The sequence below is a fragment of the Triturus cristatus genome, chromosome 4_1 (genome assembly GCF_964204655.1).
Source record: "Triturus cristatus chromosome 4_1, aTriCri1.1, whole genome shotgun sequence".
Classification (NCBI taxonomy): Eukaryota; Metazoa; Chordata; class Amphibia; order Caudata; family Salamandridae; genus Triturus; species Triturus cristatus.
The window spans coordinates 1,276,949,497-1,276,965,007 of NC_140585.1; the positions used below are offsets into that span (position 1 = coordinate 1,276,949,497).

The 15,511-nt window shown below is 42.9% G+C and overlaps 1 protein-coding gene across 1 annotated transcript in view; it reads right to left on the reverse strand.

The window, feature by feature from the left end:
* The window catches only part of RAPGEF3 (Rap guanine nucleotide exchange factor 3), an 870,850-nt gene that overhangs the window by 18,075 nt on the left and 837,264 nt on the right, over positions 1–15,511 (reverse strand). The window contains exons 25-27 of the mRNA XM_085654789.1: positions 15,351–15,415; positions 5,566–5,620; positions 180–251 (exon numbers count right to left, since the gene is read on the reverse strand). Of these exons, the coding sequence (XP_085510915.1) occupies positions 180–251; positions 5,566–5,620; positions 15,351–15,415 (192 nt within the window). The remainder of the gene's footprint in view (positions 1–179; positions 252–5,565; positions 5,621–15,350; positions 15,416–15,511) is intronic.

Consider the following 15,511-nt stretch of genomic DNA (forward strand, 5'->3'; position numbering starts at 1 on the left):
AGGGGGTCATTACATTCTCACGCAGCAAAATCAGGCCAGAAGTGACTTAGTTTAGAGGATCAGCGACAGTGGAGGTGGTGTAACTGTGTCTACAAATACATGTTTTCATTAATGAAAAATCCTCAATATTTGTACAATTAAAACCTTATGCAGAACAAGCCTTAGTAATATCTTCTTACATGTGGACAGCCGCACGGCGCTGTAATCTTCCAGAACGTGGTGAGGGCGGCTTCTCAACGGAGACAGAGGGACTGGAAGATAAATTTAAAGAAAAGTTTATTTGAATTAAGAAATCTAAAAATGAACAACTGGTTGATCTCAAAGGTTTTGTTATTTTAAACATGTTTTTCTGTATTAACGCAAAATCGATCATGAATAACGTTTTGAATATTACCAACTAGCAAGGGCTGCCACATGATACGTTTGGCCCTGCCAGATGGCCATATCCTAGCTTATAGCTATTTTCTTGCAATATCTATTTACTGAAAATTTGACAATAGTGAAAGGAAGATACCAGGTACGTGTGGCAGAGCTTCTTTATTGCAGTCCAGACATGCAGATCCCCCGGCAGCAACTGCCAACCCCGACCGTTCTACATTCCCTGCACGGAACCTTCATTCCAGGTTCCGTGCAGAGAACCCGAACAGAACACTCGGACAGAACCCCAACACACCCCCCTTCCTTCACAAAAAAAAACACACACCCCTAATTACATAAAAACAATTACAACCCACATGAAAATGCATTAATCACAAAATACAGGAAGTCAAAATCTAACATAGTCCTGTAATTTAACGGGAGATGACCTGGCTCTGGCAGGGAGAAACTTAGTTCTCAAAGGACCCTGTTGAGAAGCAAGGTTGCTTCCCGAAGTGCGACCCCTGGGCGTATCCATGCTGGGAGGTAGAATTGTACCCTGAGTATCGACACCAAATCTGCTTCTCACAAACTCCACTTTGGGCTTAGGTACAACAGAAACAGCAGACTTATTCCAGACCTTGCCATTATGCCACATCTCATTAATGTTGGGTAGAGGTTGGCGATCCACCCAGATGCACGCATTCAGATCGCGCAAGTCCACACACATCCTAAGAGACTTATCGGCCTTGCGCGCTAAAACAATGGGTGACAACCACTCAGACCCTTCAATAGCTTCAATCACCCCCAATGCGCATAACCGTTCTAACTCATGTCTCAATTCACTACGCATACTGAGTGGTACTTTCCGTACCTTGTGCGCCACAGCCCTTGCACCTTCTTTGAGAACAATGCGGTGTTGAAATCCTTTAAGTTTGCCTAACTTTCCACTAAAAACCTCAGGGTAACTTTTTATCCAATCATTCTCGACGCACACATCAGTCGTGATAGTATGCACCGGAGCAACATCCGAAAGACTAGCATAATATTGTCTAGCTTCCCGTTTGGATAGAACCATGTCAGCATGATTCGGATCAAGGATGATTCCAAGTTCACCTTGTTCATGCCATCCTAGCAAATTCGCACCTTCCTCCACTATAAATACAGTACGGAAATGCAATCACCCTTGAATTCTAAGTTCCCCTTGAATTTGCCTATCACCTTCACTCTTTTACCACCATAAGCAAAAATTCTTATACTGGAGTGGACTACTGGGATATTGCCCAAACCTTTAAAATCCTTGACATTAATGAGAGTAAAAGGGAAACCGGAATCGGCAAGAAACCTCATGCCGTTCCCATTCACATTTATAGTACACAAAGGACTTTTCCTTCTTTGACCCTCTCCGATAGAAGCTATTTCTACAACCCCCTCTTCTTGTATAGATGACGAAGATAACATTAATAGTTCGTAACATTCATCATCTTCATACACGCAGTCCTCTTCTATGGCCCTCACAGTACGAGGAGGTACTCTATGTGGTAAAGTTGCTTTGCACATACGCGCTAAGTGTCCCTTCTTCCCACACTTGAAGCAAGTCTGATTTATGGCATAACAAAACTTGAAGTTTCCCAGATGAGAGGTGCTACCACAACGATAACACGAAGGGTGTTGCTCAAATTTTGTTTTCGGGGAATTAGGCACAGATGGTGTCCGGGAAGCATTGATGTTAGTACCCCTGACTAATTTAACAGGAGCTTTTGTGGTAACCAGCTTGACCTCAGATGCAGATGTAGTTTCAGATGTCGATACAGGTGTATTTAACTCTTTCATACAGAGTTGAGAATGTTCAACACTCTTTGCCAAGATAAGAGCAGTCTCAAGGTCAGGATCATCAGAGGATAGAAGTTTCTGTTGAACTTTCTTGTCACATGTGCGTTCAATAAGCTGATCGCGAATTATTTCATCACGAAATTCTCTATAATTACACTTGAGAGCCAAAATTCTGAGAGCAGCAACAAAGTCATCAATAGATTCACCAGGCATCTGTGCACGCTGTAAAAATTTGTGCCGTTCCAGAACTACGTTGCGCTTAGGATTAACCCTTTTATCAAGAGTTTTTACTAACGAAGCATAGTCATCAACAATTAGTGCATCACCATCTTCACCTCCGCTGGTGCACGTCCACACCGACTCCAGGGGTAGAGTTTGCAAAATTGACCTGGCCTCAGCACCTACATTGTACATTAGTAAGGCCTTCTTTTTCTTAGATGTGAAAGTATCACCATCGATTGCTTCCAAATAAGCCTCAAAAGTGGCCTTCCATTGTTGCCATAGCATAGGAGGAGGACCAGGTAACTGTAGAAATGGAGGTGGAGCAGCAATGTTATCCATTGTTAATCTTGCGTGGGTGAGTTGCTGCCACTTAAGATAAACACTATCCTGCAAATGCCACTTTGGAATCTTTCCACTGTTACTGAAAGTGTCTTTTAAAACGAAAAAATAATACTAATAGAACTTCAAAATTGTCTTCTTTTGCTTAAAAATGCTTTCATATGTATATAACTGTACATTTCCACAGAGCTATGGATTGCCAGTTAAATATACTCCTTTTGTATTATTGCATCTGCCATATTCACAAGTAACACTTCGCTTTTAAAAGAGCAACAGAAATTAGCGCTGAAATCCTCGCACCGCCTTTAACCAAAGCGCATGCTACGGAAGCGCAAAGGTTGCCAAGGTTACTGTAAACAGCAAGGCAAGGAACGTCACAGGGTGACGCTCGCGCTGACGCCGCGCGCCAATCTACACGCCGAACAAATCACCAGAAAGAGAGGAAAAACCAAAAATACATCTCACCGCTGAGGATCGTCGTTGGCAGGAAGAGCAGCGGAGAAAGATTCCAGATCCGCCAACCCTGGAGCTCGATAAAGTTCGATTTCTTCGTGTTTGCCGTATCGACGGCAGTGCAGGCAGAAAAAATGGCAGAATCACGGAACACGTGAAGGGGGACTGGACGCTGGACCAGCCCGTCGCCAATGAAAGGAAGATACCAGGTACGTGTGGCAGAGCTTCTTTATTGCAGTCCAGACATACAGATCCCCCGGCAGCAACTGCCAACCCCGACCGTTCTACATTCCCTGCACGGAACCTTCATTCCAGGTTCCGTGCAGAGAACCCGAACAGAACACTCGGACAGAACCCCAACAAATAGGGTGCCACCAAAAGAATCAGAGAGACACCGAGGAGCGTGTGTTGAGAGAAGCATAAGAAAAAGCAAGGTTCAGGAAGATGCAGTACAAGGATTCACCTTCAGAGACACTAATACCACAATATATCTGCAAAAATCTAAAAAAAAAACCTGGGGCCTGGTCCGGTGGGTAGCTGACGATCGAACCTCTCTTCAACAGTTGAACCCTCTTGGTGGACTAAAATGTCATTGTGGGGCAGGGGGAGGGGGTGGGAGGGAGATGGTGGAGAAGTTAGGGGAGAGGGGAAGATGAGGGCGGGGGTACACCAGTGCCAGCATCGGTGCACTAACTGCCATGGAGTCAGCCTGTCTCCTCCCGGTCCATATGGCCTTTCACCCAATCTCCTAGAATGGTGCAGCTACTCCTCCGCTTGGCAAGGTGTTCGGTCAAGCGATGCTGTGGCATCCGCCATGAAAGGGCACCATATGGCTTCAAAATGTGTGACTGATCATTCAGTTTGAAAGTGATTTTCATGTAGCCCCCCACACAATATAGTTAAAGTAGACATTCTTTGTGTGGGGAGAGGGTGGGTTGTCGCCAGTGGAGGGGTGTACATAATTTGGCGAGCGAGCTGGCAAGGCATCTGCACTCCTGGGCGGTTGTATGGAGTAAGTGAGAAGGCCAGGATAAGGCGAGGGAGTAATTTGGATAGTTCTATATCACCATAGCCAGTGCCATACTAGTGTCCAGTGGGGTGAAATGGCTTAACAAGACCACACAATATGAAACAAGTGCTGGGGTCTTGACTACCAACTTAGCAGTCTGAGGAGCAATGGCCAGTTTACATTCAAGTGCGCTGCCTAAACATCTCATTTTTGCATATGGGTTCCAGGTGTTGTTGCATTAACATTTTTAAAGTTGTCCTAATTTTTGCGGTCAGTGGGATTCACAGAAACATCATCATACCAATGCACTAAATCACATTTATTCAAGCTGGCAGACTTGACATTTATAAAGTACAGCAAGCGTCAGTTTCTTGGTAAAGTGTTATCATGCCTCATCTCCGCACCACAGCATCAAAGGGGCAAGAACCTTTGTTAAAATGCAAGCACTCAAACTAAGCATATTTAGATGGATCCTGACTTAAAGCTGGCCTTGGATACGCTAAACAACATCTTGACTTACACAACTACAGAGTGCCTACTTTTACTTAGACTAAAACGTATATACAGTGGTGGCTGGTGTCATTTGAAAGTGGTGAGGAGACATTTGAAAGTGGTGAGGAGTAAACGTTCAGGATGAGTGCCTGTGGCGAGCGAGCATAGCAAGTGAGCCCGGCCACTATAAGATGGGTTCGGGAGGGGGGTTTCCACTGGGAAAATTGTGAAAAAGGAGTGGGAAAACGGTTCATTTTAAGCAAATTCGAGAAAGCAAAAGGTTTATAAAGCAACTGTGAAAGTGTTGTTTTGCCATCAGTAAAGAGATTTCATATAATGACTTGGATAGCTGCTTATTCAGTGTAATCAGAGAATTTCATAACACACTTTGGGATAACAATGCTGTGTTCCTCATAGATCTCCTTATTTATTTAAATACCTTTACAAATTAAATCTACTGAGGAAATACAAGTTCTTGTGATTTGCCAGACTGGACAAAATGAGACAGCAAGGAATAAGCATTGAAATGCAGTAGGGCACCCTACAAGTCACTTTATGTCTCATTCAGGTCACTTGTGACCTGGTGATTCAATTGGTACCGGGCCGTTACGGGTGATCCTGAACCTTTACTCCCCACCACTTTCAAATGACACCAGCCACCACTGTAGACACATTTGATTCGAGGCCGGCCTGGGAGGAAGAAATATCCATTATCTCTTTTAAAGCAATCGTAAAATGCCAACATCAGTTAAAATCCGATGAAACTTATCTTTCATTTATTGTGAAGAAAAATCAGGCTTGCCTCCCCCACATAAGAATTCTTATACTTCATGCCATACTCGACCCTAATGCTCACTTACCATATGTGTGGTTCCTGCAGCAGTGAATCAGCTGCACGGTCTTGGCAATCATTCGCTAGGAAAAATCAGAAATAAAGTCAGTGACCTGCCTATGATAAAAAAGATGCACATAATGCAGGTGTGTTTGACAGTAACTGTTTGAAGATACATACATGTGAATCGGCTGATGCACAGTTCCAAAGCACAGCCATGAAATAATTGTCCAAATGTTGTTTATGCTTAGACATCTATATCATGGTTAACCTGGGACTTCCTGCACTCAATCATGGTTATACTATTTCAGATTTTTGTGAGCACACCTCCAAGATCCTTTTTCATTCCAAGACTCATCCTCAGCCAACAAATGTGGCATACAAATACATCTGCAAAACCCCAGAAGTGTACAGAACCTAATGTTAAAGGCACTGCATTGATAAATGTTCCTTTATATTAGTGGATAGTGTAATCAAGAACTTACACAAGACAGGCAGAATACTTTGCATGTTCAATAGATCAGTAGTATTTGAAAATGAGTAATTATACAAGGACTAGTAGAGAAACATCATTCTGGATCCACCTACAGATGTGGATATAAACAGTGCTTCTTCATTTGAGCAGGTGGTTTCCGGTGCTGGGCACTTAATTGCCAACACCAGCTCTTCGGACAGTCGGCCACATGGTGCCGCTGTTTGTCCAATTTAGAGACAAGCACAACAACAGCTATTTATTAATTCATAATACATTACCAAGCATTTGCATTGCAATCAGTCTCGCCTTTGGGGCCTTATAAGTATTTAGCCATGCAGCACACTGTCTGCAGCTAAGGGACAGAAGCTGTTCCACCGAGATGCAGGGAAGGAAAACATTGGGACATATTTACCAGCCCCTATCGCCACAGGAGCGTCACTTTTTGCGACATTCCCGTTGGGATGGGGGCTTCGCCTTATTTACACTTAACATGGCTTAACGCTTTCTTTGTAAATAAGGGCCCGTTTCACTCTATGCTTAGCGTAAAAGTGGTGGGCAGTAGATGTTGCGGTGGGCATTCCACCGCAATACCCATTGATTTTGACTCTGCCCCCTATTTACATGGGCAGCGTAAATAGGAGGCAGCGCCAAAACTAAGACCAGGGAAAACCTGGTCTTAACTTGGCAAAACGAGGAGAACTGCTTTATTCTCGTTTCTGCTTTTTCCATGTTAGAAAAAGCAAAATGCCTTGGATTGTTTATGTTCAGGAAGGTGACCCTTCCTTCACATTAACCATCTTTAAAAAATAGGAGATGTTGTAACTTCCATGTGTGCTGCATTAAGCAGCAAACATAGAAGTGACAAAACAGATTTCAAAAATTGTTAATGTGCAGGAAGGGGGACCTTCCTGTACATAAACAATCTTCCCATGCATGCAGACACTCTTGCACTATGTTGCAAGAGTGTCAGCGTTGGTGCTAGGCTGCTAAACTAAGCACCAACTCAGGGGAAAGCGCAGGGCTGCACCATATTCTTGTAAATATGGTGCAGCCCTGTGTTTCAGAAATGGCGGAGCATGTCGTTAAGCCAAGGAGGCTAACGACACATTCCACCACTTCTTTGTAATTATACCCCATTGTGTCTCCAATCAAGAACTACCTGCTTGAAAAATGCCAAATATCAAATGATTGGTTAAGCTAATAAGGTAATAATGCACTAAAATTGAGGGTAAGGGGTGCTAAAGCCATATCTGAATTGAGAGATCCACCTACATGGGGCTGGATGCCATGAGAATGTCAGGAACCTGAAGGACGAGCTGTGGCTGTGTGTGCCTTGAATAGCAGCGGGGTTCAAATGCACACCGGCATATAAATGCGGTGGACCAAGGTACATAGAGATAAAGAAAGGAGTAGGCATGGGAGATAAAGAAAGAACTAGGGGCAGGAGTACTGGGAAGGGTAGAGTGCAGGTTAGTGCGATTGATAGCCATATTGGTAGAAGGGATTACATTATACCAGCCCTGGCAACGGGTTAACAAAAGGACTAAGCAAAAATAAAAATAAAATCAAGTAAACAAGTTGCAACAATAAAGTTCAAGGCGACTGCAGCCTGCACCCCAGAATATATTGTTTCCACGCCTTTATCTGTTGACACAGAGCTTAACGATGCTGTAAAAAAATGGACTTCGAACCAGAATGCACTAGGGCCTCAAAGGAGAGCAATATTTGACCTTCTAATTAGAAAGATTCCTGCTTTTCGAAGTGCTTCCGCAATACCATGTAAAGTGCAAACAAACGTTTTGCCTCGCTGCAACAAATCAGGGCAGGGCTTTGGTTGCCTAATGCTTTATAAATACACTGTCACCCCCACCCGCCCCTTACTTATCAACTTTTATAGCTGCTGTCTATCAGTTCTAACTTTAGCCTTCTCTAGGGAACAATACAATTATGTATAAAATACAGACTTAGCCCTCACTGTAAACATAACATTGCACCTTGATAATGGCCGTAGGCGTAGAGGCACTGATTCATGTGTTCCAGTCTCTACAACTTGTGCTATTTTTCAATCTACTCTCCTGTATATTTGCAACTGCAAAGTGTGTTTTAACTGAATAAAACACAATCTTTGCATGGCAAGGCAATTAAGTGCACACAAAGTGAGGCAACGGGAAGCAGCATTGGGAATAGTCACTCCCTTGTAAGTACACAGCGTAGCTTGCTCGCAAAGCAAGGTTTGCTATAAGAGCTACTGTACTGTGGGGGAAGCGGCCTCTACAACGCGGCCGTTTCCACGTATAACCATAACCACGCATGCATTACAACGCATGCGTGGTTACCACGAAAAGCCTTTACCACACATACCTTTACTACGAGATACGTAGTAAAGGCATGTGTGCTAAAGGTAATATTAACAAGCATTGGCATAGCCAATAGGTCTCGCCTTTGGGACCCTATAAGTGTTTAGCCATGCAGCAGTTGCATAACTAAATACTTATAAGGTCCCAAAAGCGACACCAATTGGCTATGCAAAGCGACCGTGAAAGTGATCCCGATCACGATTAAACATCAAAGCGGAAAGTGAAAGTAATCGCGGTAAAGCGCGGCGCGCGCGCCCGCGCACATGCACTGTATCTCTAGGCTGGCCTGGTAGCACTTTTTGGAGCCCTCTCAATAAGTCTCGACAGACCAGCGCATGCGCTGGGTCAGGCGAGACCTAAAAAGGAGGCTTCGGGGTCTTCCCCCCCCCCAAAAAGCATACGAATCAAAAAGGGGGGTTGGGGGGTCTACCCCCCAAAAAATACCACACCTGATTCCGTCGCGATGTGGAGGCAATCGGCGTCGTTCGAGGAAACGGAAATACACTTCCGCTTCCTCTTTATGACGTGCGACGCAGATCGGAAGAGCTAACAGAGAAGAGAGGACGTAGAGAGGTAAGGGGGAATTTAGGTTAAGAAAATAATGAGGGGGATGTGTAACGAAGGGGTACATTTATAGGGTTCAGGGGAGGGGAAATTGAAAAAAGGGTTTGTCGGTGGGGGAATCGAGCAGGGAATTTTTTTTAATGTTAAGGGCAGGGGAATTAATTAGAAGGAATGGGGGCAGGGGGGTCGCACAGGGGTAAAGGGAAGGGGTATTATAAAAAAAAGAACATTTACCACGAAAATGCCTTTACCGATATGCGTGGTAAAGGCATTTTCGTGGTAAATGTTATTCGTGGTAATGGCATTCGCAACGGAATGCGTGGTAACGACATACAACCTTACTGTGGAATACCATGGTAGAAACAATGGTTTCTTGGGGAATTTACAATTTTAGGAGTAAAAACAAACAACACAAAGGGATAAGAGGTGTTGCTTGTGGAGGTGGTGAAAGGATTGGTAGGAGAAGATCCCTTCATTAGCATCCTGACCCATGCTCACCTTTACAGAGTCTACAGGGTACATTACAGTGAGACAGTCTGCTCCCCTGCAATGGCTCCAGCTGTCATGCATGTGCCTGTGGAGGCGCTGGCTGGAAAGCTTTTGTATTAGTCCCCAGGACCCTCTCCACCCCCAGCCCTGCTCCTCTACTGCAAAGCCGTTCCATCTGTCCCTGGAGAGAAGCAGCAGCCGGAGCATTGCTGAGTACAGAAGGGGCAGAGTACAAACCTCCAGCATGCGACAACTTCACCTCATGCAATTTCACAAGCACCCATGTTTCTACGTCGCTCATTGCACAATCACCCAAAACGCTTATCTAGTGTTACCTTTGGTGTGCAATGGGATCTGCTGAGCCTCCCAGGGTGTGCTCCAACAGGCGTTTACATATCAAAGCTGCAGCCATCTTTACAATGTACGGCCTATGGTGAATGGCAATGTTTTATGAGCAGCCTATCCTCCTTCACTCCGGTGGACTCAGTCAGGTTCACACAGGCGTGGGTAAGGGCACGTGATGACTGCAAGAAGCCTCCTGCATGACACCCTACCCGCATACCCTGATGATCCCCCTGACTCTAGTGATATCTACCACAGATAGTAGCAGATTGGTTTCCTGACTATCGCTCCTGTCTGGAGCTGAGGGCAGCAGAACCGGAGAAGTCTAGGGCTCCATAATAAGTATTTACACTGCACATACCCCACGCCAAAGGCTCTAGCAATGTTGGAACCCATGAAATCGCATCAGTGTCCCAAGTGTGCGGCTGATTATGCCAATTTTGTACATTTAGCCTGGAACTGTACAGTTGTCCATGCATTTTGGGTGGCTGTATTTGCCTTAATCTCAACCATGCTTGAACATGCAATTGACCCTGACTCACTGATGGTGCTGCTGGGATATGTCAAGCCATTGAGTCCTGAGCTGAGATGCTTCACTGCTGTATTGCTGTTACTGGCTAAGCGACAAATAGCCCTTTTCTGGGGCAGTAACAGGATTCCCATAAACAATGTCTGGTTGAAGGACATGACATTCTGTGATACTACCAATGAATGTAATGCCTCCTTGCAACCTCTAACCTCCAGACCCAAGTACATTAGGCAGCCTCTTTGATACAATTTATTGACCTTAGAACCTGATGATACCGATGATGCTGCTGGTTAAACTTAATAACCCATACCATTTATCGCTTTGTAAGAGGCTGCCGGTTAACCTGCATGTAAATATGTGCTACCCTTTCATTCCACACTACCCTTTGCCTTAATACCAATGTATCTCCACGTTTAACGCTCCATCTGACTGCTGTATTCCTTGCACCTGCAAATTGCACCTGTTTTATATAATGGTGTGCACATACATGCGCATTTATGATCTGTGCAGCATTGTTTGCCTTATCTGTGAAAATCAATAACTACAATTAAAAATTAAAAAAAGGACAGCATTTCCTTAGAAGACAAGCTAATATTGACAAAGCTCGAGACAAAGGGATCTCACAAATTTACGTATCTCTGCTACACAATGCCAGAGACCCCCTTCTAAAACAAGGGCAGAGATGGGAACAGAATGTGATGTGGTTGGATGATGATAACTGGAGGGAGGCAATGATGAAACCGCAGGGCTTGGCTGGGTCTTCAAGGCTATGCCTCATCCAATTTAAATATTTCCATTGTTACTACTATAGAAGTCTATGACACATGGGTAGAACATATACTCCTATTTGTACTAGATGTCACCCTGCAGAAGGAGCCTTATCTCACGTGATCTTCATCTTTTTGAAGAAGTTGGCCACCTGGATCTTAGAAGAGAGTTCTGGATGTAAGGTGTACTGTCTGAAAAAGTATACTTTATAATATGACTTTTTTGGAATTTGCGAAGGTGAATACGTAATGATGTTCTCCCTCTCAAGTCTCTGATTCTTTCAGCCAAAGATAGTTTGCTTGTCAGGTAGATGAGGTTATTCATAAGATTTACTAACCAAGACTCTTTACATAGAACTCAGGCCTTGGCTGCTAGTGGCTAATGGAAATAGGTAATTATCCCTACAACTTCTCCAGTTGGATCAAGAGGGCAGTGGCCAGTTCTTCTCCTACAGCTCCCCGCAAACTATCCAGGGATTCCCCATCCCAGCCATAGTTTTCGCATGAGCTTAGACTGCAGAAACAACACTGCAAAAAGGTAGAACGTTTATGGCTGCTTTGGTGAAACTGAACCTTAGGAAAGTCCAGAAGCTGTACTATTCCTCTATATCTCGGGCCAAAATCCTCCACTATCGCATCGATCTAGCGAGGAACAATTCTAAAGAAATCTTCTCTATCATCCAGGACTTTATGGCCCGTAGGGCGGAATCTGTCACAATTCCCTCGTCAAACGCTTGTGCAATGTACTCTTTAATTTCTTAACTGATAAGGTTCGCTCAATCCAGGCTTCCTTTATTTTAGATCCATCACTCTATGACCAGGTCCACCCCCTCTCGGAGGTGCCACATACTGAGTGGATCTCTCCCCAGGATTTCATCGGGTAATTCCCCACCATCTGCGATTGGGCACAATATGTGTGACACTTCTTTCCTACGCAGGTGGCATAGTCTCACTTACTCTAACAAAAGTGGGCCTTCAAAGAGCACTTCGTGAGCTAGAAGATTGTTACAATCAACAACCTCGAAATCAACACAAAAAAACAAAAACAATGTCAATTAGAAAACGACTAGGCCCACAACTCACAATCAAGCTCAGCAACAATATCTTAGAGGAGGTCAAGTATCTGGGTCTGTATATGGACAACAGATTGAACTTTCAAAGGCTCAAACAATACATGGTAAAGGAAGGAAACAGCTTGATGTATGCATTCTGCTTCCAAGCAAAAAAACTGGAGGGCCCTTCTTTTAAAGTGCTATTGGTGGTCATAACCGCTAAATTGCTGCAAACACTGGCATACGCAAGTGTGGTCTTGCATGGTAAAGATGCATCACTTTTGGACAGGATAAAAAACAATACATATAAAAGAGTATTTAACCTTCCAAAGAATGCTTCTGCAGTGCAGTTTGTTTGGAATTTGGTCTTACACCACAAATCATAGGGACAAGATACTCTACAATAAAAACATGATACAAACTCGGGTCAAACAGAGCCAGTCCACTGAATATTGCCATATGGCCGGCCCGGGAATCAGTCCCTCACTCTATCCAAAGCGAATATCTATAATCATCACTGGAAGCAACAAGTACAACAGAACTTTGGATCAGAACCTCCCTTCCCCAATAGTTCCCTGGATGATTAAGTGGCCAAAATGCACTCGCTCTTAGATGATAAATGCAGACTAACCAGTCATGCACATGCCTGGATGGGCCTTCAAACATATCACACACTGAAACTGGCTGCATGTTTAAGTACAGCATTCTCCATACATCTAAAGAGAAAGCTAATGGTGGCTCGCTTTGGCACTCTGCCATCCTTGGCCAATCAACCGTCTTAGAAATACAAAGGCCCAAAGACATGCAGACTATGCGGTGCAGTAAAATAAGACTTTATTAATCTAATTTGCATATGGAGCTTTTTATAGATTGTTTGTGTTTTATTATTGAAAAATATTTTTAACACCAGGGGCATTCGATCCTGCAGAAAGGCCATAATGAAAGATCTTGAGTCAATTGGCCCTCAGCCCAGCTGCAAAATGATGACATTTCTGATTTTACATGAAAAATTAACTGAGCTCGAACCTCCGAACGGCTCATGAAATCTATTGTTCCTTAAAGTCTCCTGGAGCCAATGCTAAAAGTCTTCCCAAGACATTTATGATGATTATTTTTCTTACTAAATTGACCAATACTGTATAGATTTTAATAGTATTATGATATACTTCGATCATTAAATTAAGCAATCCTGTATATATTTTAATAGTTTTAAGGTATACCTTGATTACTAAATTAACCAATACTGTATAGATTTTAACAGTATTATGGCATCTGTTTATGGCATTTTGATGATTTTCTTTGGAAGAACTAATTTGGTAACATGGTGGTTTTATCTTCAGATGTATGTAATAATGTTATTTAATCATTATCATTATTTGGTAGATTTAATGGCACTTCAGCAGTTTATGGCTGTCATTTTGGAGGTTTTTAACACTGGAAAGAACGTTCATAATGTCTTTCTACTAATTGAAAAAAGACGTTAGCCATGAGTTTTTATTATACAAGTATTGCACTGTTCCAGTGTTTCACTGTTGACGTTATTTTACTGCTGAAATGTTTTTAAAACTGCTGCTGAAGAATACCTCATCTTACAAGATCAGATTTACCCTCATGTCTCACTGTAATTTCATAAATGGTAATCTAATAATTCTTTCCTTAATCTAATCCCATTAACGACTCTAAGTATCCACCCCAAACCGCTGATGTGCTATGTACTAGTGTGGCAGTAAGGTAGTATGTTCCAGATGGGCTTCTTGAGAGAGAAGTAGAGTGCTGGATAGTACAGTTGCATATGAAGGTATGTGGCCACAGACATGCTGATAAAACAAACACGTTACTAGCCAGCCCATGGCACTGTATGTGGGTGCTGGAATCTTTCTGGAGTCTTTCATCAGACGCATTCCCTTAGCTCAAACTTCATTTGTGAAGCTCACCCTTTATGCTTATGTACTTAAATGCAAACTACAAAGGTCTTAGAGAAAAAAAAGAGAAACAATGAAAGAGAAAGAATAAAACATGAGGGCACAAGCCATTAGTAATGGTGGGAAGAGCTGGTCTTCAAACTCTCTACTTTCACCTGGCAGTAAAGCAAAGCAAACGAAACACCAATCATTAGCCTAAAACAAGAGATTAGAGATACATTCAGACAAATACACAGAAGCTTGCTGCAACACAGAGAGAATTAAAAGGCATTAAAGAGTCTTAATGTAGCACTGGTAGGCCATAAGTATAAACTCAAAAGAATTCCAAAATGTCACCTGAAAACCACAAAGAATGCCAGCCCTCCAAAGTGTACAATTATATACCACACACAGTGCCACAAAGTAACCTAAAAGACAGATGATAAGATGTATTTTGAGCAAGGGAAAAGGTCTAGGCCTATGTCCATAGCATTTCTACTTTTTAAGCATACTTGTGGATAATGTTCCATCATGAGGTAAATCCAAATTAGAGAAAGAAGGCATTGTTTTCAGAAGTCTCTGCCCAAATGGGGTCGTTCTAGGAGAGTAGTCAAACACATATTAAAAATCAGACTAGAGAGCAAGGGCAGGAGGGTACAGTGTTTTGTGGGTGCGCGCTAGGAAATGCTGTTCTTCATTTCAAATGTGAAATTTATTAACAGAATACTCTCGAGTAGGTTTTCATGAGATATAGTTGCAGCTACTATAAGGGAAAGTCAATGACAAGACTAGGATTGCACACAAAAAAGGCAGAGACTTCCGATCCCCTTTTCTTTGCCATTGAATTTGGAAACAAAACGATCAGTCCAATAAACATAGGAGATGTTGGTTCATAGTGTTTGCCTACTACTTGCTGGCCTTTCCCTCGCTCGCTCTTGACTATTTAAACCCCGTAAGAGTTGTTTACAAAGAAAAAACTTACAGACTCAGTTATATCGTCAAGAAAAAAACAATACTGCCTCCATGACAAAGAGAGCAGAGTTCTCTCAAAGGAAATGTAAAGTATCCTCAAAGCATCACTCCAAGTAATGTTAGGGACAATTACAACAGCTCCTCACATACAGTAAGTGAGGCGGGGAGCCTTCGAGATAGGCCTAGTTGGGTCAATCCATGATGTAAGAAGCTAGAAGCAAGCTTTTGAGAAGTCTGTGGAAAAGTAACACTGTCAGAAATCAGTTGAATTAGAAATTCAGAGATTTTTGGAAGTGATCAACTGAAGCAGGATAGCTCAAACACCAACCTTTTCTGATCTCTTTCCTTTATCATGGGTAACTTACCATCTTCTCAAAGTTGATTAGGTTCTCCACCAATGTCCTGTTGCCCTCATGGAGAAATGTCATATCTAGAAAGACAATGGAAATACAAATGAGATATTTAGTTTAAAAAATATGTGAATAGTGTTCACCATCCACTAATTCAGCACAGAGACAGCCATCAG